We start from the raw sequence: 21,644 nt of genomic DNA, 5'->3' as shown, positions 1-21,644 counted from the left end.
TCTTACTATTGAATGAAGGACCCAATGTATTTCTCTACCTGTATTGTACTCACCTGTGGTCAAACATCCTCACCTGTGTTGAGAATTCAGAACCATGCTGTGTGTGTGTTTGTGTGTGTGTGTGTGTGTATACACGCACTTGTGTTTAGGCAGTAGGACTCTGAGATAGCTTACATCTAGGCAAACATTATTATGGAGGTTAAAATCCCATTATTTACTTTCACATTTGATCCATTCATTTCAAATCAATTTAAAAAATAGCTGCTTGGGTCTAGCTGTTTATTTTTGTAATTTACTTATTTTGAGCATCTCTTTTGTTTATTTGCTCACTCAGCATATGGTGACTTTTAGTAACTTCAGAGTGAGAAACTTGAGTGAGAATAAGAAGACCTGTATCGTACAAATCCATGGCATTTCCATTGAATGCTTCTTGCAGCAGGATAATTGATTTCTCCTTTCTCCCAATGTCTCCTATAAAGTGATTTTGGGATATTGTTCTTTTAAATCCCAAATGATTGAAATAAGAAAAAATACAGGAGGTGTGTGGCAAAACAAAAGAAAGATGCAAGTGGTCCCTAAAAGCCTGGTGTGGATTTATCAGGCAGTAAGCAAGTCTGTTCACAACACATGTGAGTGTGTGTGTGTGTGTGTGGAGAGAGAGAGAGAGAATACACACAGAAAAGAGTGCTCCAAAACAGTATTGATTGTTGGCTATTGATTGTGTAGGCTGCGGCTGCTGGAAGAGAAAGCAAGAAATGTTTACTGGGGAAACCAAGAGTGGCGTCTGTCCCCTGTGCCTCAGTGAGGTGGGGAGGTTTTCAGGAGGGAGGAGGGGACAGGGAGTAGGTGGAGAGATGCACCGAACTTATTAGCTTTGACATCATCATTGTCTTTAAATGAAACAAACAAGAAGATAATTACAGGCAGAGAGAAAGGGAGAGAAGGGGAGCAGGAGGGACCGGAGAGAACAGGTCCCCTGAAGGCTATGCTCTTCTTCTCGCTCTCTTTTCCATCTTCCCAGGGACCCACAAGACTCACAGAAGGTGAAGTCAAGGGCTCTCAGACTCATAAGGTTACTAGGACACCAGACTGGCACCCCAAAGGAGAACTTTACGGAGACTTACAGCACAGCAACAAGTTAGAAGGGGATAAAACAAACAAACAAACAAACAAAAAACCTTTAACACTCACCAACCCCAAGCACGGAGCTGAGGGAAACATTCTGACCTGCACAGGCAGACTGGAGGCTGGATGGAGAGCTGGCTGAGGAGGACATCTGGAGAGTGAAGGTTAAGTACCAGCTGGGACTTTTGTGCCCCCAGATTCTTTTTGGCTTTTTAGATAATAAGCATCAAATTCTGTGCGTCTGTATACCAGTTTTTCTAGCAGTTTATTGGAAGGTGGATGTATTTGAGGTTAAAGACTACAAAGAGAAGGTAACTCCTAGGGAAGGAGGAAGGAGAGAGAAAAGAAAATTAGAAGCTCAGATTCTTTGTAATGACTTCAGGTAGTGAGCGGTATGTGTTTGTGAGTGAGTGTGTATTTGACAGGCTTTGGCTCATGCCCAGGTGTCCCTCATCTAGTATCAGCAAGGGGAGGGGCTACTGAAGAAAGAAAAAGAGAGAAACCTGAGCTCTCTGGAAGAAATTCACAGGAACCCAGAGAAACGAACTTCATTCTGCAAGGACTAAACTAGAGCAAGGAGAGAGAGGTCAAGGGAGAAGGGTGAGGGAAACACATACGGTGGGTGAGGTACAGAGGCCACGCTGGCCCAGCACCCAGTGCAGGTAGCCAGAAGAGGTTCTCTTTTGGGGCTGCTTGAAAAAGTTTGGTCCGTGAACAAAACAGTTTGCCCGGTGACTGTGAATCCACTGCTAGCTGTCTCTTTCTCTTCTCTCCATCACCCTGGTGTGGTACCCAGAAGTTGACTTCTGGTTCTGTATAAAGAGCCAGCGGAGGTATGATGTGCTTAAAGATTCTGAGAATAAGCCTGGTGATTCTGGCTGGGTGGGAGCTCAGTACTGTTAGCTCTGAGCTGGGCTGGACACGCAAGAGATCCCTGGCTCAAAGAGGACACCTGAATCAGGTGCTGTTGGAAGGAGAACGCTGTTGGCTGGGGGCCAAGGTTAGAAGACCCAGAGCTGCCCCTCAGCATCACCTCTTTGGGGTCTACCCCAGCAGACCTGGGAACTACCTGAGACCCTACCCTGCGGGGGATCAAGGAACGTACCATGCAGGGCGCAGTAAGCCAGATGCCGAGGGAATGGCTGTGAGCTCTGTTCCCCCAGACCTGACTGGAAGTGCAGGAGTGGCAAGTGAGGCTGAGCGGCCAGCTGCCCTGTGGGTAGGGGATGGTCCTATTGGGCAGTCAGAGCTACTGGGAGATGATGACTCTTATCTTGGCTATCAAGGATCCAAGGAACCTCTAGGTGAGGCTGGGACTCAAGAACACGGAGCCTTGGCTGCCACCAAGATCACCACCTTCCCATGCCAGAAGGAACCCGGACCAGAGACCCAAAGGAAGGGCCGGACCAAGACCAGGCGTCGTCGCCAGGTGGCGAAGGAGCAGGCAGGAGGTGTGCAGGGAGACCCCAGTGTTGCTCCCCGGCCCTTCCAACCTTGGTCTAAGCATCCCCTTATGCATGGGGTCAGAACCAGCTCTTCGGAGGGCGGCATCCAGAATGGTGGAGGGGACCCCGACTGGGAAGCAGAGACCTTTAGCCCCCAAGGAGGATTGCCTGTTTTGTACTTCTCTGGGAGGCGGGAGCAGCTGTTGCTGCGTCCAGAAGTGCTGGCTGACATTCCCCGGGAGGCGTTCACAGTGGAAGCCTGGGTGAAACCGGAGGGAGGACAGAACAGCCCAGCCATCATTGCAGGTAATAACCCACTCCTGGGCTTTCCGTAGTCCGCGGGGGTAGGGTTGGCTTCCTTTTTTGATGAGGTTAGTCTTTGGGGGCAAGGAGGGGAAAGGGACAGAGCAGGAGGGCCAGGGAGGGCTGGCTGAGCACAGAGGGGGAAGGGCCTTTATTCATGTGCGCAGCAGGATTCCAGACATCATCTACCTTAATGACTCTGTAACCACAAGAGCATTTGTCCCTTGTATTGATCTCATGTGGTTCTATACATTGTGCTGGCACTTAGGAGACCTCCAGCTCACTCTCTTATCCCTCTTTAAAGGGGAAGATCTCTGGTTCTTTGTCAGTGGGGAAGAGGTGTCACACTCCATTTCTCATAGCCCAGTATGAGATACCCAGGCAACTTTGAAACTACATGAAAGCGTAAAGACCTGGACAGTGAGTCAAGCCTGGGCTGGGCTAGGCAGCGAGAGAACAAGGCTGCCAGGTACACAGCCAATGGGTCCTGGTTGGTTTCCTTTTCTCTGAGCAGCCCTGGAATGTAGCAGAAAGCTACTACCTTGTCCAGGTCCTTGAGTCCCCCTTGCTTTGTCCTAAAAATCATGACTGAGTCCAGCCTAGGAAGAGCAAGGTCTACTGGAAAAGGTGGGCACTCACAAGCCAGGACCCTGGCTTCTTGCCCTGGCCGTTGTAAAAGGGACCTAAAATGCACCTATAGTTTTAATCAGGGGCAGTGTTTGGGAACACTACCCACCTTTATTTTACTCTATACCCAGATCTTGGCTTTCATGGGAAGTCATCCAGAAAGACAAAGAAAAGAGTGGGGTTAGGAATGTCTACTTTGCCTTACTTCGGTGGTGGGGGGATTGGTTTCAGGCAAGGGGTGGTTGGGGGTTAGATGTGATACTTCATCATTCAGTTTCTCATCATCCCTCTGGAGCCCCCCGTGACAGAACCTCACACAAGGCTAGGCACCTAGTAGAACCATTTAAGTCTTATTAATCTGGATTGTCCACAACACCGTTTGATGTTTGCCAGTCCTAGGACATCGAGGGGGTAACAGAAGGAATGAGAGGTATGCCAGAGGCAGACTGGGAATGGAACTCCAGAACCCCTCAAAGGCTTGACAGCTCCCCGTATTAAAAACTTCTCAGGTTACTGGATGCCTGCAAATAAGTTTCAGACTGGAGAAAGAAATCTGGAAGGAGGGAGCCTCTTGCAATGGGGTGTTGCTGGAACATCCCTTCCGGACACGCTGTCTCCCCCTCTTTGGCTGTGATTTCTCTTTTGGAAGCTGGGATTCCCAGACACTGAGCACTCTAGAGTCTTGTGGTTTTGCGTGATTTTATTTTGGGGTGGGAGAGGGTGAAGGGAGGGGATAGAGAAGGGGCTGGGCTGTAAGATAGGTGGGGGCAGAGAAAGAGTAGAAGGAAATCCTTATTCTGGGGCCAAATGGAAGAAATAATGAGATGATTATCTGATCAGAATTGGCAGCTTCACAGTTTTTCCCAGATGACATCTTGTTGCTGCCTAATCTCACTTCCTAGTACCCATCTGCCAGGGAAACTGTGTGCTTGCAGTCTAGACCGGGGCCTACCACTCTGCTTACCCCTCCTCTGGCAGTAGCGGTATAGGGACCTGGGATCAGTTCCCTGGCTCTGAAGAATCAGAGAAGGATCCAGCAGGAATATAGGAGGGAGACTCTAAGAGACCAGTGCTTTGAGTTGTTAAAACCCAAGCATGAGGGAACAGATTCTGGACAGTGGGTCTTCCCATCCCTTTCATGTCCTTCTGTCTCCTGCTCTGCAGCGGGGAGAACAGGGTCAGGATTTGATTCCAATTACGGCCTTCCTTGATGCACCTCCTCCCTCACCCCCCCCCCCCGCAAGCCTGTACATCTCCCTCCTGTGCCCACCTCCACCCTGCCACAGCACACACTCAGATCCTTCTCCAAAGTGCCCACCTGAATCCTCATAACCTCCCTAAGCATGTAAAATTAGGCAGGAACTCTTTCGCAGACAGTCTAGCTTCGGAGGTTTCTTTCTCTTCAAATCAAAGCGTTCCTGCAGGTGAGCTGGTATTTCCCCTATAGGTCCGCACCAGGAAGGTGGAGCGCAGGGAATACGCAGGTCTATCTCCTCTCCACCTCCCACCCTGTATCTCTGTTCAGATTTGTGCACATCAGAAAATATTCAGGACAGATTTAGGGTAAAAGTCTGGGAGAGATGGGGGCTGGGAACAAGGCTTTCATTCTTTAGGATTCTAGCAGCCGGGTTCCCAAGGACATAGGCATCCTTGTCTACTCATTGTGCTCGGCTCCGTACACTTCCCCTGGGGGCCCCAGGGCTGAGAACCATGAAGGGCCAAGGCTAGTCCCACCCCCACCCCGCCCTCCTCCCGGAATAAAGGTCTCCGATTCGCTAATTTACTCACTCCTACCAGCAGATCAGCCCAAATTCCCTCTCCGACCCTAGCACTGGTCCTTTTATTTGGTCACTGCCTGCTCCTGGGCTGGTTGGCCTTCAGCTGTGCAGAATGACCACAACTGAACTGTGTTCCTGAGAGCTAAGTACAATTCAACCATGGAAGTTCTGCTGCTCCACTGAGGATAACCCAAGATGCTGCAGAACTTGGCTCCCATACTCTTTTCCAACAGCTCTCAAACCTCAGATTCTACCTACTTAACATAGACCCAGTTTCCCGGTTCTCCATCTACCAAACCTGGGGCATTTCCTCCTTGGCAGATATATTAAGTGATTCAGCTGTACCAGCCCTTGTAGAGGAACCCCCCATGAGATGGGAGACCTCAGGGAATACTTCCCACACAGAGCACTAGGTGGCAGCGTTGCTTCGTGCACAGGAGAGTAGGCGGTGCTTGGAAGCCACGCAGTGGGGAATGTGTCTGGTTCCTCGGAGGGCTGTCCTTTCCCCAGGCCTCTGGGAGGTATTTAATCATCCCCTCCCAGAGCATTGTTGGTAGGCATCCCTTAGGGTCCGCTTCATACAAGTCTTTCTGCAGGGCCTATGTGAAAGGGCTAAAGTGGCATTCTTTGGGTTGTGACTAACTGGCACTTGTAGAATCTGGTAAAGAAAACAAGATCAACTAGAGTTACCTCCCTCCCCCCACCCCTAACTCCCACGTGCTTCCAAAATAGGAAGTTGGATTCTGGATGGATTGTTGGAATACTTTCATTTAGAGCCAAGGACAGTGCAGGCCTCACAGGCTTTCACTGGTAAGATTCTGGTCCCTGGAGGGGGAGTGATGGTGCTGGGCCCCCTGAAAGTTAGACCTTCTGAAGTTGCCAATCTCCTGTAGTTCTGACGTGGGGCAAGAGGGCCTAGGAAAAGACTGTGTGTGGCTGCTCCAGTGTATGGGGCCTCCATAAAAGTAACTACTCAGGGGCGTGGCAATTCAGGGATTTGTGGCCACCAAGGAGTAGCCTGAGGTCAGGATCCCATTTGGATAGGCTGTTGGAACTCAGCAGCGGACTTAAGCCAAATTCTGTTCCATCCTCGTGTGAAATCTTTAAGCTCCAGCACCCAACCCTGAAACCATCCTGTTTCTCTCCTTCTCAACTTCCTTTCCTCTCCTTCAACCCCAACATACACAGAAGAGGACCTTTTAATAGGTTCCTCCTGACCCATAATTGATTTCAAATGTTCCCTGAAGTTGCCCAGCTGAGTAACCACCTGCAGCTCCAAGAGGCAGGAGACTGAGTCAGTAAGTCCATGGCAGAACTGGAGCCCGAGCCTACGTTTCTTCACTCAACAAATATTTATTGAGTGCCTTGCCATGCAGAGCAGGGCAAGGCTCTGTGGGGAATACAAAGATGTCTAAGAAACTGCCCTTGACTTGAAGATGAGTTTTCCTTTTCTGAGGATCCAAGTTTCAGACGAGATTCCAGGGCAGAGTTTGGGAGTCAGACAGACCTGGAATCAGACCCCATCTGACACTTAATCAGTGCTGCGACCTGCGGCAATCCATTAAACTTTTCTGAGCTTTGGTGTCCTCAGATTGAGAAATGAGATAATGTCTTGCAGAGTTGTTACAATGTTGAATTGAATCATGTATGTAAAGTGCCCAACACAGGCTTGACGTGGAATTTATTTACGAAGTGGTATTAACAGTGGGAGGTGATCATTGCTAAGAGCAGTGTGTTAACCAATGCATCTTTGGTGTTAACCCACCAACCTGCAATCCCTCCTCAGTTAGGATATTAATTTCTTAGGAATTTAGTTTGCTAATCTGTAAAATAGGAATGACGGTAAATAGGGTTTTTTGCAAGATGGTCTCAAGATGATTGAGAACACTGTAGAATCAGTGGCTTGAAAAGACTCTGTTTTTTTTTTTTTTTTTAAATCATTATTTTTAGCTTGGGCAATACTATTTAATACATTGGACAATGGTCCAAGGCTTTTTCTGGGGTCATACACTCTTCTGAGAATATGATGGAAGCTATGCTCACTTTCCAGAAATATGTCCGTGTCATGTAGTTCACATAACTTTCAGAGCTCTCTGGATTTCCTGGTAGCTAGCGTCTGCTGACCTTGGTTAAGGCATATTGATAGCTTTTTGTTTTGAATGACACGTGAGAAATGAGATTTCACAGGACGATGTAACAACCCCTTCTCCCAGTAAGGGAGTGGCGTCCTCAGGGTGAGGAGTTTTGTTGGTGTGGGGTGTGGAGCTTCACAGATTCACACACAAAAGTATCCACATCGATAATAAAGAGAATTTAAAAGGAAGGCCATGTGTGCTATCTCGCCCTTTATCCAGAAGGATTCAGTAACAGATGAAGAGCCACGTCTATACCTTTCCCAGGGCTCCTTGGAAGATGAGGTTTCTACAGCCCTCAGTTGCCTCTTCCTATATTTCAGTGATGGTCAAGGTCAGAGTGTTTGCCTTCATGGGACCCTGAGGAATTGCCCGTTTTATTCCACAGTTAGCTCTGCTCTTTGATCTCGACCCAGATAGGTAGTGAGGTCATACAACCCCGCCCTTGGCATGGAAGAACCATGGATGTGAAGTCGTTGGTCTCTGGGGGTGGGTTTGCCCACTCTGATGGGCAAGCCATATGTCCTGATGGTTGTAAGTTAACATCTGTGTATAGAAGAGTTTTTATGCTGTGACGATACGGCCCTCCAGAAGAGAGGCCAGGTCTGGTTTGAGAAGTACAACAGATTGTCACTCTGCCCCTCCTTTCACAGCTCACTGCCCCTCGTCCGCGGAGTCTTCACAGTTCCCTGTGTGAAGGTGGTGTCCTCCATTTCCTTGCTTGCACAGCCCTTTACCTGTGGTTTCCTGGGGTGCACATTGCTTCCTGCCTCAGAGGTTCTGTACATGTCTCATTTTTATTTACTGAAAGTTGCCCAGGAAACAAGGGCATGTCTGGTTCACTTTTGTCATCCCAAAATATCTAGCACAGTGTTAGACCCTCAGCTATGTTTGTAGAACAGATAAAGTAGAAATTTAGGTTGCTCATGCCCACTAGGAATGAGAAAAGGGGGAAAGAAGTTACTTTCTGTAACTGGAGGCTCTTTGTGGGGAACCAGGGCAGTGGCTTTCAGATTGTACCTTTGCTGCCTGCAGAGGCGTCTCAGGAGCTTTGAGGGGAACTGTTGGGCACAGGGCTTTCTGCCTACCATCAAGAGGAGCAGCCCCTGTCTTACCTGTTTCATATGAAACAAAGAGTTTAGTTGCTTCTAAAGAGTTTAAACCCCATAACTCTAGAGCAGATGTTGGTGTACTCTGGCCTCTGGGCCACATCAGGTCCAAAGCTGAAGCCTGTTTTTGTAAATAAAGTTTTATTAGAACCCAGCCACCCCCATTTGATTGTGTGTTCTCTGTGGCTGCTCCCACTTTGAATGGCAGAGTTGAGTAGTTGCAACAGAGAATGTATGGCCTGCAAAGCCTAAAATATTTACTATGAGGCCCTTTGTAGAGTTTGCCAAATCCTGCTCTAGAGCATTACTTCTCAAACTTAAATATGCGTAGAGATCACCTGGTATTTTTCTCAAAATGTCCTTGCTGCTATGGGAATACACCTTGCAGCGGAGGCAATGAGAATGCCAACTCTGGGGCATTTCCTTGCCCAAGGACAGAGGTGCTGTGCTCTGAATTTGTCACTGCATTTGCACTGAGGCCACATGCCTTGGTGTGGCAGGGATAAGGAAAACCAGTTCCTGAGAGATTCAGATCTCCTCTGATAGTTGTCTCTGCCTTGAGGACTCATGATGGCCTTGCAGATCATTCTTTAGACTGTGTAGCAGTTCACAATGCTTCCACTTCATCTTCTCTCTTTCCTTCCTTCAGGTCAGACCTGTACCATGAACTGATGGCTCTCCCAGTCTTTTCAGGCCCCCTCCCTGTTTTCTCTCCTAGTTGTCTCTCCTAACAAAATCCTTGTATGTTGAACCCCATCTTGGCATCTGCTTCTTGCACTAACACAACTAACTAACACAAATGCAGATTCTGTTTCAGTAGGTCTCGGGGAGCATTTCTAATAGGCTCCTAGGTGCTGCTGCTGCTAGCATGTGGACCTTGATTTAAGCAGCAAGACTTAAGTAGACTCATGAATCTAGGGCAGGGTAGGCAGGCTTTTTCCTTAAAGGCACAGTAGTAAAAAATTTAAGCTTTGCAGGCCACATAGTCTCTGTTACAACTATTCTGTCGTTAGAGCATGCAAGCAGCCATAGACAATATGTAAATGAATGAGCATGGCTGTGTTTTAGTAAAACTTTATTTTCAAAGACAGGTGGCAGTCCCAATTTTGCCTGTGGGCCATAGTTTGCCAGCACCTGGTATTCAGGACTCTTCCTGCATGCCATGCTTCTTCCATAGGCCTCTTTTTCTTTGCTTCCTAGTCCTACCCTATCCAGGATAATACCTACAGAGAGACTGACAGTATCAGTGGTAGGGAAACACCTTTTATTCAAGTGAAAACAAAACTTCCCAGAAATTTCCTGCAAAAAACAAGTCCTGATGGTTTTTGTATGAGCATTCCAGATGGAGTTTCTATTTATTTACAGTTGACCATTGAACAACATGCGTTTGAACTGTGCAGGTCTACTTGTATGTGGAATTTTTTCCAATAGTAAATACTACAGTACTGGTCCGTGGTTGGTTGAATCTGAGGATGTGGAACCTGGATATGGAGGAACTGGGAATACAGAGGACTTATTATAAGTTATACATGAATTTTTGACTGCGTGGAGGGTTGGTGCCCCAACCCTTGTGTTGTTCAAGGGTCAACTATGTTTTCTTTTTTTATAAATGGCATATCGAGATAAAACTTTTATACCATAAAGTTCATCTGTTTAAACTGTACAATTAATGTTTTTTAGAATATTTACAGAGTTCTGCAACTGTTACCACAATCTAATTTTAGAACATTTTCATTCTACCCAAAAGAAACACCTTACTCATTAGTAGTCACTCCCCATTTCCCTCTCCTCCTCATATCCACAATAACCAGAGACAACCACTAATCTATTTTCTGTCTCTATAGATTTGACTGCTCTGGACATTTCATATAATATGTGGTCTTTTGAATCTGGTTTCCTTCACTTGAGGTTCATCACGTTTTAGTATGCGTCAGAGCTTCATTCCTTTTCATTGCTGAGTAGTATTCCTTAAGATATGTCACTTTTTAAAAAAATCTATTCTCCAGTTGATGGACATTTTGGTGGCTTCCACTTTTTGGCTATATGAATAGTGCTGCTATGAATACCGTACACAAGGGGCTTTATGTTTTTATTTCTGCTGAGTAGGCATCTAGGAGTGGAATTGCATATGGTAACTATGTTGAACATTTTGAGGCACTGCCAGACCATTCTCCAGAGTAGCTGCACCATTTTGCAATTCCCAGGAATGCATGAGGGTTTGTTTTTTTTTTTTAATTTTTTTTTTTTAATTTTTTTTTTAATTTTTTTTTTTTGCTTTATAACAAATTTAATCAGTTATACATATACATATGTTTCCATATCCCCTCCCTTTTGCGTCTCCCTCCCACCCTCCCTATCCCACCCCTCCAGGCGGTCACAAAGCACCGAGTTGATCTCCCTGTGCTATGCGGCTGCTTCCCACTAGCTATCTACCTTACGTTTGGTAGTGTATATATGTCCATGCCTCTCTTTCGCTTTGTCACAGCTTACCCTTCCCCCTCCCCATATCCTCAAGTCCATTCTCTAGTAGGTCTGTGTCTTTATTCCTGTCTTACCCCTAGGTTCTTCATGACATTTTTTTTTCTTAAATTCCATATATATGTGTTAGCATACAGTATTTGTCTTTCTCTTTCTGACTTACTTCACTCTGTATGACAGACTCTAGGTCTATCCACCTCATTACAAATAGCTCAATTTCATTTCTTTTTATGGCTGAGTAATATTCCATTGTATATATGTGCCACATCTAAAAAGACTTCTGTGGCCTCATTGAAGACTAGGGCTTGGCCATTGCTTGCATCTGATAGCACCTGGGTAGTCTTTGAGAAATGTGATGTTGTCTTGTACAATGAGTAGACACACGGACCTCTGTGCTGAGGCCTCTACAATCAGAGGGAGGCCTTACTGGTTGAGATGCGAGCTATCATCAAGCTCCGTCCTCCAGCTACTCAAGGGCATCCTAAGATGGCCCATTCTTCCCTGAGCCTGGCTCTGTATGGTGGGAGTTCTCCTTTGGCCTGAACTGCATTACTTTCTATGACTTTCCACCTGCATGAGCCCCAAGTGACATGCACATGGGGAACACTCAGGCCCTCAAAAGTCACAGTGCATCGGATTCTGATGCATCAGCTCCTTCAGGAAGAAAAGAAGAGGAGAAACAGAGGGGAGAAGGGAAAATAAAGGCCATATAGCACCCCTATAATGTCCTGAACTTTTGCCTGGATTCCAGCTCTGGGTGCTTAAACACTGCCATCTCCCACTCTGGCCCACTCTGTTCAGGACCTGGTGACTGACTCGCAAGGATGAGATCTGGGATTCTGGAGTCATCCAGGTGTCTTGGGGTTTAGGTTGGGGAAGGAGACTCACTTCAAGCTGGCAGCACAGAAGTGTTTCCTCCGAGCATGACTGTGTGATCATCCTCCTTATCACGTTGCAGCTTCAGTGCCTGACACCGGTTATTGCTCTTCCTGTCCTCATCCCCACCTTCAGTTACCGTCTCCCTTCTTTGTGTCCGCAACCTCAGGGAGACAGTGCAGTGGGGAGGGGTCCCAGCTGATCCACATGCCACCATTGGCCGCTCTCTCCTCATTCTCTGTCGGCTGTGTGTTCTCTCAGTCCTCAGGTATGATGGAAAGCTACGGGCACTCTCGGTGTAGTTCTTGGGTGGAGCACAGGTTGTCAGGTTGGACATATTTAAGAGTAATAGGGGTGAAGCTGGAAAGTAGGAATCACCTTTGGCGGCCCAAATACATCCACCCATTTGCCCATCACTGGCAATGCTTTGTCTTTCCTCACCTCCTGCTCCCTCCTTTGTGCTCTACTTTATTGTTCCTCTGGGGCTGGCGGCCCATCTGAGTCATTCAGGACGTGTGTTCCAGTAGGTCTGCTCCTTGTTCCCATCCTAGTCCATGCCTTGAGGAGGCAAAATAAACAGGAGAGGAAGGCAGCACGTTAGCTTGGATTTTGAGCCTGAATACTCCGAACATCCCTTAGCTTCAGTGTCTGCTGCCATAAACAAGTGCATAAATTCCATGCTTCCGTGCTCCAGTACATGGGATTAGGTTACCCTGGGGGCTCATCAAATCCCTTCCTGCTCACATCATACACCCCATGACCCTAGCACCTTCTAGAAAGCATAGCTCTATGTTAAGTTTGTGCCCCCAAAATAATAGCATCCCCTCCTTCTCATTTTCATTACCTGCCTTAAAATAATCCTACTCTTTGGATTTTTTTAAAAAGAGAACATCCAGGAAATAAAGCCCAGTGGGCAAACAAAAGCATCCCAATTCTCTTTATGAGTCAGAAGTGAGTCGTAGAGAAAAGCTGTTCTGCCCAGATATACAATACAGTCACTGGAAGCCAAAATTTCAGAGCATTTTGAAGTTGAAGCATTGCCATGGCAACCAATTGGGATATCAAGACCAGTCACTGCGGCTCAATTCTGGATTAGAAGTCCAGTTGCTGATCAGAGTGGGAAGTCACAGAGCTTAAAACTTAATCAGTTAGTGAATCATCATTCAAGCAGTGACTCAGCATTTGCTACCTTTGATACAAGTAATTGCGGTACATGTTGGGCAGGTTAGAAAAGAAACATACCTTTTTGGGTTTCTATTTGTTAATTTATCCATTTATTCATTCGTCCAACATTTATTGAGTTCCTATTAGGTGAAGTATCAGGCATTATGTCACGTGTTGGGGAATCAAGAATGAGGAAGGCAGGGGCTGTACCTGGAAGGTGCTCACTGTCCAGTGGGAGCTGACCTGTAACTGTACCATTACAGCTCGGCCTCTAGGAGGGCCAGTCCTGTCTCGGTGAGCCTGAGAATTCCTCGAGGCTAGAGAAGGAGAGCCAGAAACGAGAGAGACTGAAGGAGGCCTGGGAGGCAGCAGAACTGGGGAAAAGAGAGAAGGATGGAGATAAAGTGTCAGATGGCATAGGAGCACCCACTAAGCCATCAGGCCTGAAGTGGGCTCATTGGATGAAGCGGTTAGAAAATCATCAGAGACTTTAGAGAGAGCAGTTTCACTCTGGAGTTGGGGGCTGGGAGAGGACTCCACATTACAGCAAATGGAGGTATGAATGAGATGTGAGGCCGTGAAGACCTGGAGCAGAGTCTAGCAGAGTCTAGCACTCTCCTCAGTCTGCTCTATTAACTAGAATAGTATTAACCACCTTTTGGATTCTCAGTTGGCTGCTGGGCTGGCTCCCCTTAGCCATTTTTGGGTCTGGATTAAGGCCTGGGGGAGTCTGGGGAAGTTGGGATGAGGCAGGGTTGTCCTGGGAGATGTGCATGAGGACTCAAAATACATTGGCCACTCTCTGAAAGGCACACTAGAACTCCAGCTTGGCTATCCAGGTAGCTTTTTTTCTAGCCCTTGTGGATTACTTTTTTAGCAAGAAAATAGCTAACCACCCAGGCAGTAGGTAATGAATGCTTAAAGCAATGTTACATTTTGCTGTGGTGATAAAGGAAACTTCCTTAGGAAGGAGGCTCCTGCTGCCCCAGATTGATTTCAGGTCAGTGGCAGTGCTGGGCCTGTTTCTTTGAAGTTCTGGGGGTCACGGTGGCCCAAGCCCTTTGCTTTCTAGGCTTTTCCAAACAGTGCAAAATTCCGTTAAATAACCTCCAGGCCATATAGGAATGGAAACAATCAACTTACTATTTACTAGGTAACTTATTTTTGTCCTTACATTACCATTATTACTTAAAATTTTCTAGCATCATCATTACAATTTTCTAACAAGCAAATCTGAGTAGGTTACCTTCTGCCATGTTTTATCTTTTGCTACTTAAAACCCTCAGTGGCTCTTGATTTGTCATCCAGAGTGTAAGTCAAAACTGGTTAACTCTTATTTAATGTCCCTTATGATCTATTCCAACCAAAATATCTGATTTTAATTTTACCAGTGTCCTACATGAAGTGTATAATTCTTAATTAATCAGTTTGTTCAACAAATATTTATTGAGTGTCTAACGTGTGTCAGGCTCCATTGTAGATACTGGAGATTCAGCAGAAAACAAGATAAAAATAACCATAATTAATAACAGCTTACATTTTTGAGTGTTTACTGTAATTAGGCTTTACCTATATTAATGCATTTGATCATCAAGTGAAGGAGGCATTATCATTAGTTCCATTTTACAGATAAGTAAATGGACTCAGAGAGGTTGTTTATTGTAGAAAATGTGTTAAATATAAAATTAAGAAACCTTTTTCCTGTGAATCTGCATTTATGAAAATAAGCACATATTTGTTATTTTATAAAATTTAGCTCAAAGTATATATATATATTGTTTTAGAATTTACATAGTTTTTAAAATAAACAAGCTATAAACACCTTCCTGTTTTCCTAAATATTCATCTAAAATGTGATTTTTATTTAATTTTAAATTTTTATTTTTTTAATTCCATTTTTTAAACTAAAACACAAACAAGCCAAAAGCAGTTTACCCATTTCTCTCACCCTTCCAGTCCCCACCTCTGGCAATCACCAATCTGTTCTCTGTATCTATGAGCTTTTTGGGTTTTTTGTTTGTTTTTCTTCTTTTCCTATATATATTTACAGATTTCACATATAAGAGAGCTCATGATATTTTTTCTTTCTCTGTCTGACTTATTTCACCTAGCATATTAGCTATCCAGGTCTATCCATGTGGTTGCAAATGGCAAGATTTCATTCTTTTTCATTGCTGGGTAGTATTCCATTGTATATACCAAAATTTCTTAATCCATTCATCTATTGATGGACACATATTGTTTACATATCTTGGCTATTATAAGTAATACTGCAATAAATGTGCTTTTTTTATTGATATAGTCCCACTTGTTTATTTTTGTTCTTGTTGCTTTTGCTTTTGGTGTCAGATTAAAAACATCTTTGCCAAGACCTATGTTAAGGAGCTTACAGCCTATGTTTTCTTCTAGGAGTTTTATGGTTTCAGGCCTTACATTCAGAGCTTTAGTCCATTTTGAGTTAATTTTTGTGTGTGATATAAGATAGTGGTCTAGTTTCATTCTTTTGCAAGTGGCTATCCAGTTTTCCCAACAGCATTTTTTGAAGCCAGTCTTGTCCCCATTGTGTATTCTTGGCTACTTTGTCATAAATGAATTAATTGTATATGTGTGGATTTATTTTGGGCTCTCTATTCTTTTCTACTGATCTTTGTTTCTGTTTTAATGCCAATACCATACTCTTTTGATTACTATAGCTTTGTAATATTGTTTGAAATCAGGGAGCATTTTGCCCCCAGTTTTGTTGTTTTTCTCAAGATTGCTTTTGCTGTTTGGGGTCCTTTATGCTTCCATACAAATTTTAGGATTGTTTGTTCTATTTCTGTGAAAAGTGCCATTGGAATTTTGATAGGGATTGCATTGATTCTGTAGATTGGTTGGGCAAATATGCACATCTTAACAATATTAATTCTTCTAACCAATGAGCATAGAATATCTTTCCATTTATATGTGTCCTCTTCATTTTGTTTCATCAGTGTGTCATAGTTTTCCATATATAGGGCTTTCACCTCCTTGGTTAAATTCGTTCCTGGGTATTTTATTCTTTTTGATACAATTGTAAATGGGATTGTTTTCTTAATTTCTCTTTCTGGTAGTTTATTATTAGTACATAAAAACACAACATATTTCTGTGTATTGATTTTGTATCCTGCAGTTTTACTGTATTCATGTGTTAGTATTAACAATTTTTTAGTGAAATCCTTAGCGTTTTCTATATATAAAATCATGTCATCTACAAATAGGTACAAGTATACTACTTTCTCTCCAATTTAGATCCTTTTATTTTTTTCTTGCCTAATTGCTCTGGCTAGAACTTCCAATACCAAATTGAATACAAGTGGTGAGAGTGGGAACTCTTGTCTTGTTCCTGATGTTAGAGAAAAAGATTTCCACTTTTCACCTTTGAGTACAATGTTAGTTGTGGGATTATTATATATAGGTTTTGTTACGTTGAGTTACATTCCTTCTACCCAATTTGTTTGAGAGTTTTTGTCATAAATGGAAATTGAATTTTTTCAGATGCTTTTTCGGTATCTATTGAGGTGATCATATGAGTTTTGTCCTTCATTTTGTTAACGTGGTGTATCACATTTGTTGATTTATGGATGTTAAACCATTCTCACATCCCTGGAATGAATCCCACTTGACATGGTGTATGATCCTGCTAATGTATTGTTGAATTCAGTTTGCTAATATTTTGTTGAGGATTTTTGCATCTGTGTTCATCAGGGATATTGGCCTGTAATTTTCTTTTCTTGTATCCTTGTCTGGTTTTGATATCAGGGTAATGCTGGCCTTGTATAATGAATTAGAAGTATTCTCTTCTATTTTTGGAAGAGTTTGAGAGGAACTGGCATTAATTTTTCTTTGACTGTTTGGTAGAATTACTAGTGAAGCTGTCTGGTCTTGGACTTTTGTTTGTTTGAAGGTTTTTGATTACTGACTCAATCTCCTTACTAGTAATTGCTCTGTCAAATTTTATATTTCTCCATGATTCAACCTTGGAAGGTTGTATGTTTCTAGAAATTTATCCATTTTTTTAAAGTTGTCCAATTTGTTGGTATATGATTGTTTATATTAATCTCTTAAAATCCTTTGTATTTCTGTGGTATCAGTTATAACATGTCTCATTTCTGACTATTCAAGTCCTCTCTCTTTTTTTCTTGAGGAGTCTAGCTCAAGGTTTATCAATTTTATTGATCTTTTCAAAGAACTAACTCTTGATTTTGCCGATCTTTTCTATTATCTTTTTAGTCTCTATGTTATTATTTCTGCTCTGATCTTTGATATTTCAGAACTTCTGCTAACTTTTGGCTTTGCTTGTTCTTTTTTTTCCTAGTTCCTTTAGGTCTAAATTTAGATTGTCTAGTTGAGATTTTTGTTTGTTTGTTTCTTGAGGCATGCTATAAACTTCCCTCTTAGAACTGCTTTAGCTCTATCCAATAAGTTTTGGCATCATATTTCCATTTTTGTTTGTCTCAAGGTATATTTGGTTTCTCTTTTAATTCTTCATTTTTCCATTGGTGTTTAGTGGCGTGTTATTTAGTCTCCACATATCTGTAAAGTTTCCAGATTTATTCTTGTAATTGATTTATTGTTTTATACCATTGTGTCTAGAAAAGATGCTTGACATGATTTCAATTCTTAAATTTTTAAAGACATTTTAAGACTTGTTTTGTAGTCTAACATATAATCTATCCTGGAGAATGTCCCATGTGCACTTGAGAAGAATGTGTATTCTGTTGCTTTTGAATGGAATGTTCTGTATGTAAATGTTAAGTCAATCTAGTCTTAATGTGTCGTTTAAAGCCAACGTTTCCATATTGATTTTCTGTCTAGATGATCTATCCATTGATGCAAGTGGGGTATTAAAGCCCTTACTATAATTGTATTGCTGTCTATTTCTCCCTTTAGGTCTGCTATTATTTGCTTTTATATACTTAGGTGCTCCTATGTTGAGTGCATAAATATTTACAAATGTTATATCTTCTTATTGGATTGACCCCTTGATCATGATGTAACAGCTTTCTTTGTATCTTATTGCAGTCTTTGTTTCAAAGTCTATTTTGTCTGATATAGTATAGACACCCCAGCTTTCTTTTGGTTTCCATTTGAGTAGAATATCTTTTTCCATCCCTTCACTTTCAGCATATGTGTATCCTTACATCTAAAGTAAGTCTTTTGTAGGCAGCATATAGATGGATCTTATTTTTTTTCATCCATTCAACCACTCTAAATCTTTTGATTAGGAATTTAGTTCATTTGCATATAAAGTAATTATTGATAGATATGTGCTTATTGTCATTGTATTAATTATTTTCTGGCTGTTTTTGTAGCCTCTTTCTTTTGCTGTCTTTTAAAAAAATTTATTTATGTATTTATTTTTTAATTAAATAATTATTTCATTTTTTGGCTGTGTTAGGTCTTCATTGCTGTGCATGGTCTTTCTCTAGTTGGGGCGAGTTGGGGCTACACTTCATTGCAATGTGTGGGATTCTCATTTGTGGTGGCTTCTCTTGTTGCAGAGCATAGGCTCTAGGCACACAGGCTTCAGTAGTTGCAGTACGCGGGCTCAGTAGTTGTGGCACTCGGGCCCTAGATTGCACAGGCTTCAGTAGTTGTGGCACGTAGGCTCAGTAGTCGTGGAGAACGGGCTCTACAGCGTGGGCTCAGTAGTTGTGGAGAATGGGCTTAGTTGATCTGCGGCATGTGAGATCTTCCCAGACCAGGGATTGAACCCATGTCCCCTGCCTTGGCAGGCGGATTCTTAACCACTGCACAACCAGGAAAGTCCCTTTTTGCTGTCTTCTTTTGTGATTTGATGACTTTCTCTAGTGGTATTCATATGTTCCTTTTTATTATCTTTTGTGTAGTTACTATAGGTTTTTGCTTTGTGGTTACCATGAGGCTTACATATGACAAATTATATCTAAAAGAGTCTATTTTAAGTTGATAACAACTAAGTTTCATCTCATTGTAAAGTTTTACATTATTACTCTCCCCACCATATTTCATCTTTTTGATGTCACATTTTACATTTTTTATCTTGCTTATCCCTTAACTAATTACTGTAATCATAGTTATTTTTATTACTTCTGGATTTATCCTTCATGCTAGCTTTGTAAGTGATTAATCCACTACCTTTACTATATATTTACCTTCCCAGTGAGATTTATTCTTTCATATGTGTTCTTGTTATTAATTAGCACCCTTTCTTTTCATCTTAAAGAGGTCTTTTTAACACTTCTTTTAAAGCTGGTTTAGCGGTGATGAACTCTTTTATCATTTACTTATCTGGAAAGCTCTTAATTTCTTCTTCACTTCTTAATATTAATTTTGCTGCTAATATTAACTTTGGATGTTCTCCATACACACACTAAAATCTGAGCAGCTCTGGTCTAGAGCTGGCCTTTCAGGAGGTCTGCGTGCACTTTCAGTCTGGTCTGGCAGGCACTACCCATTAAAGGTAGAAGGTGGTGGTGCTTTTCATTTAACTCCCGATGTCCACTCTGTTCCTCATCAGTAACAATAATAACCTTAAGAGCAGCTAACATTTATTGACACTTTGTGTCAGGAACCTTGCTAACTACTTTCCATGTTGCTATGTATGAGCCACCTCTTCTGAGGTTGCACATGCCTTTGGATTCTTGTCTCCCATCTCACCATTCTGTGTTTCCCTGCTCTCTCAGGCAATGACAAAGCAAGCCCTCTCCTCTCCCTGCCAATCTGCCTTATCAACTCTCACCCTATGCATGGGTGGCCTATGGAAAGCCTGGGAAATTCTCATTCTGGTTTCTGTCATTTTTGTGCATGACTAAAATGAAGAGTGGACTGTAAAGAGAGATTTAAAATTTTTCTGGGAAGATGCTAGTGAAATATTCTCAGAAGGTTTTTTTTCCACTCTGTAAAAGCTTGGGCTCATAGTTAAAAAGCTGAGCCTAATCCTGTCTTGAAGGAAAGTCTTGTAGAACAGCTGAAAAAAAACCTCCCTGGGCTTCTTTTTTCACTTTCTCCCACTGTTCCTGCTGACACAGCCCTGCTCTCTGCCAGGTTGCATGGCCTTTGATGGATGGCCTATCTCCTCCTCCTCCTTGGCCCTTTTTGTTCCCCTTATGCTCTCCCTGGGGGGTGGGGTGTTGGGTAAGTAGTTCTGCAGAAGGCAGCAGATAGACGTGCAGGGAGGCCATAGGCATAACATCCTGAGAAAGAACCTTGCCTTGTATCAGGTTGATTTATGATCATGACCTAACCTGGCCCTATTTTTTGCTCATTTTCCTCCTAAAAACAAACTTGCACCACACAGCATGTTTTTTCAGTTACCAGAGCTGATGACATTGTGCGTGACTTCTCTCTTTTATTGAGCCTCACCTTTCTGGAAGCCAATGGGCCTTCCTGGAGAAGCAGAACTCTCACTCCCGATTTTAACCCTCCCTGAAGTACAGAGAAGAACTCTGCTCTGGGGCTTTCCTGGAATTGAGGTTCCATGGCCATTTCTGTGCCAAGGACAGCATTTATCTGGACTTTATCTTCTTCTACCTTGGCCTGTAGTTAAATGATCTCCTCTATAAGACTCTCTCATGGATAAATGTTCCCTCCAGGATCGGGCTTTGCCCAAGAAAATCTCTCCACAGGTCTTACCACATGTGCTGTAATCCAACCTTGTAGGACTCAGAAGAAAGCAGCTTATTATGCGATGGCTGGGGAAAGCATCATGGGAAAGTCTGAGCACCTGTAGATGCACAGTGGAAGGAACACTTGGTCCCCCTTGCATCATACCTCTAGGTCAGATGCAATTGCAGGATCAGTGGGCACCCCTGCCCTCCACCCACCCACCTCCGAGACTGGTGGGATATCTTCCTTCTCTGAGTCAAGATTCTCATGACTCAATTTGACCTTCAGAGCAGAGCAGGTGCAATGTAGGAACTAAAACTTGGTCTTCCCTTCACCCTGTGGGAAATTCACAGGTGTCTAAGATAGGCTCTTGCCCTCAAGGAACTTTCAGATTGCTTGGTTGAATAGGGAAAATAGCAGCAGTACCATGAGGGTCAGCAAGCTGCAGCAGAAAACTCCTTTGACTAAAGTGGTCAAGAAAGGCTTCATGGACAAAGTGAAGCTTAGGTTAATTTTGAAGGGCACACCCATAGGTGGGAGGCACTTCAGGCACAGGGAGCTCTATAGCATTATTTATGGGGTTGAGACTGTATTTGGAATGGTGGTGTTTGTTAGGAAAGTGACATGTTGACTGTAGATCAGGATTTTAATTGGGAAGTGTATGAGAATGAAGTCTCAGTGCATCTTTCTCAGCATTGGGCTTACATGGGCTCTCAGACAGGGACATATTTTGGCGTTTCCATTTATTTCAACACTCTGAAATCAAAGTTTGCATAATGTTCTTGAAACACAGACACTTTTCTGCTTTGAGAAGGAAAAGTGTATGAATTGCTCCTTTTCCCCATTTGTCATTACCATAAAATAGGAATGCCAAGGTTGATTCCTGACAGTTCTCAGAAGATTCCTTTTGCTTTCACTTCATATTGATTTTTATAACTCCTGGGGTGGATACTCTCCTCATTAGGATGCCAAGAACACTGTTGAAGTGTAACTCCCTCT

The 21,644-nt window shown here is 43.3% G+C and overlaps 1 protein-coding gene across 1 annotated transcript in view; it reads left to right on the top strand.

The window, feature by feature from the left end:
* Nucleotides 1-1,960: 1,960 nt before the first annotated feature.
* PAPPA2 (pappalysin 2) overlaps nucleotides 1,961-21,644 on the top strand; it is a 297,667-nt gene continuing 277,983 nt past the window's right edge. Inside the window, exon 1 of the mRNA XM_060088558.1 lies at nucleotides 1,961-2,876. Within this exon, the coding sequence (XP_059944541.1) occupies nucleotides 1,961-2,876 (916 nt within the window). The remainder of the gene's footprint in view (nucleotides 2,877-21,644) is intronic.

Source organism: Mesoplodon densirostris, chromosome 2 (genome assembly GCF_025265405.1).
Source record: "Mesoplodon densirostris isolate mMesDen1 chromosome 2, mMesDen1 primary haplotype, whole genome shotgun sequence".
NCBI lineage: Eukaryota > Metazoa > Chordata > Mammalia > Artiodactyla > Ziphiidae > Mesoplodon > Mesoplodon densirostris.
The sequence above is the reverse complement of the archived record's forward strand: the minus strand, read 5'-3'. Positions and strand labels throughout refer to the sequence as shown.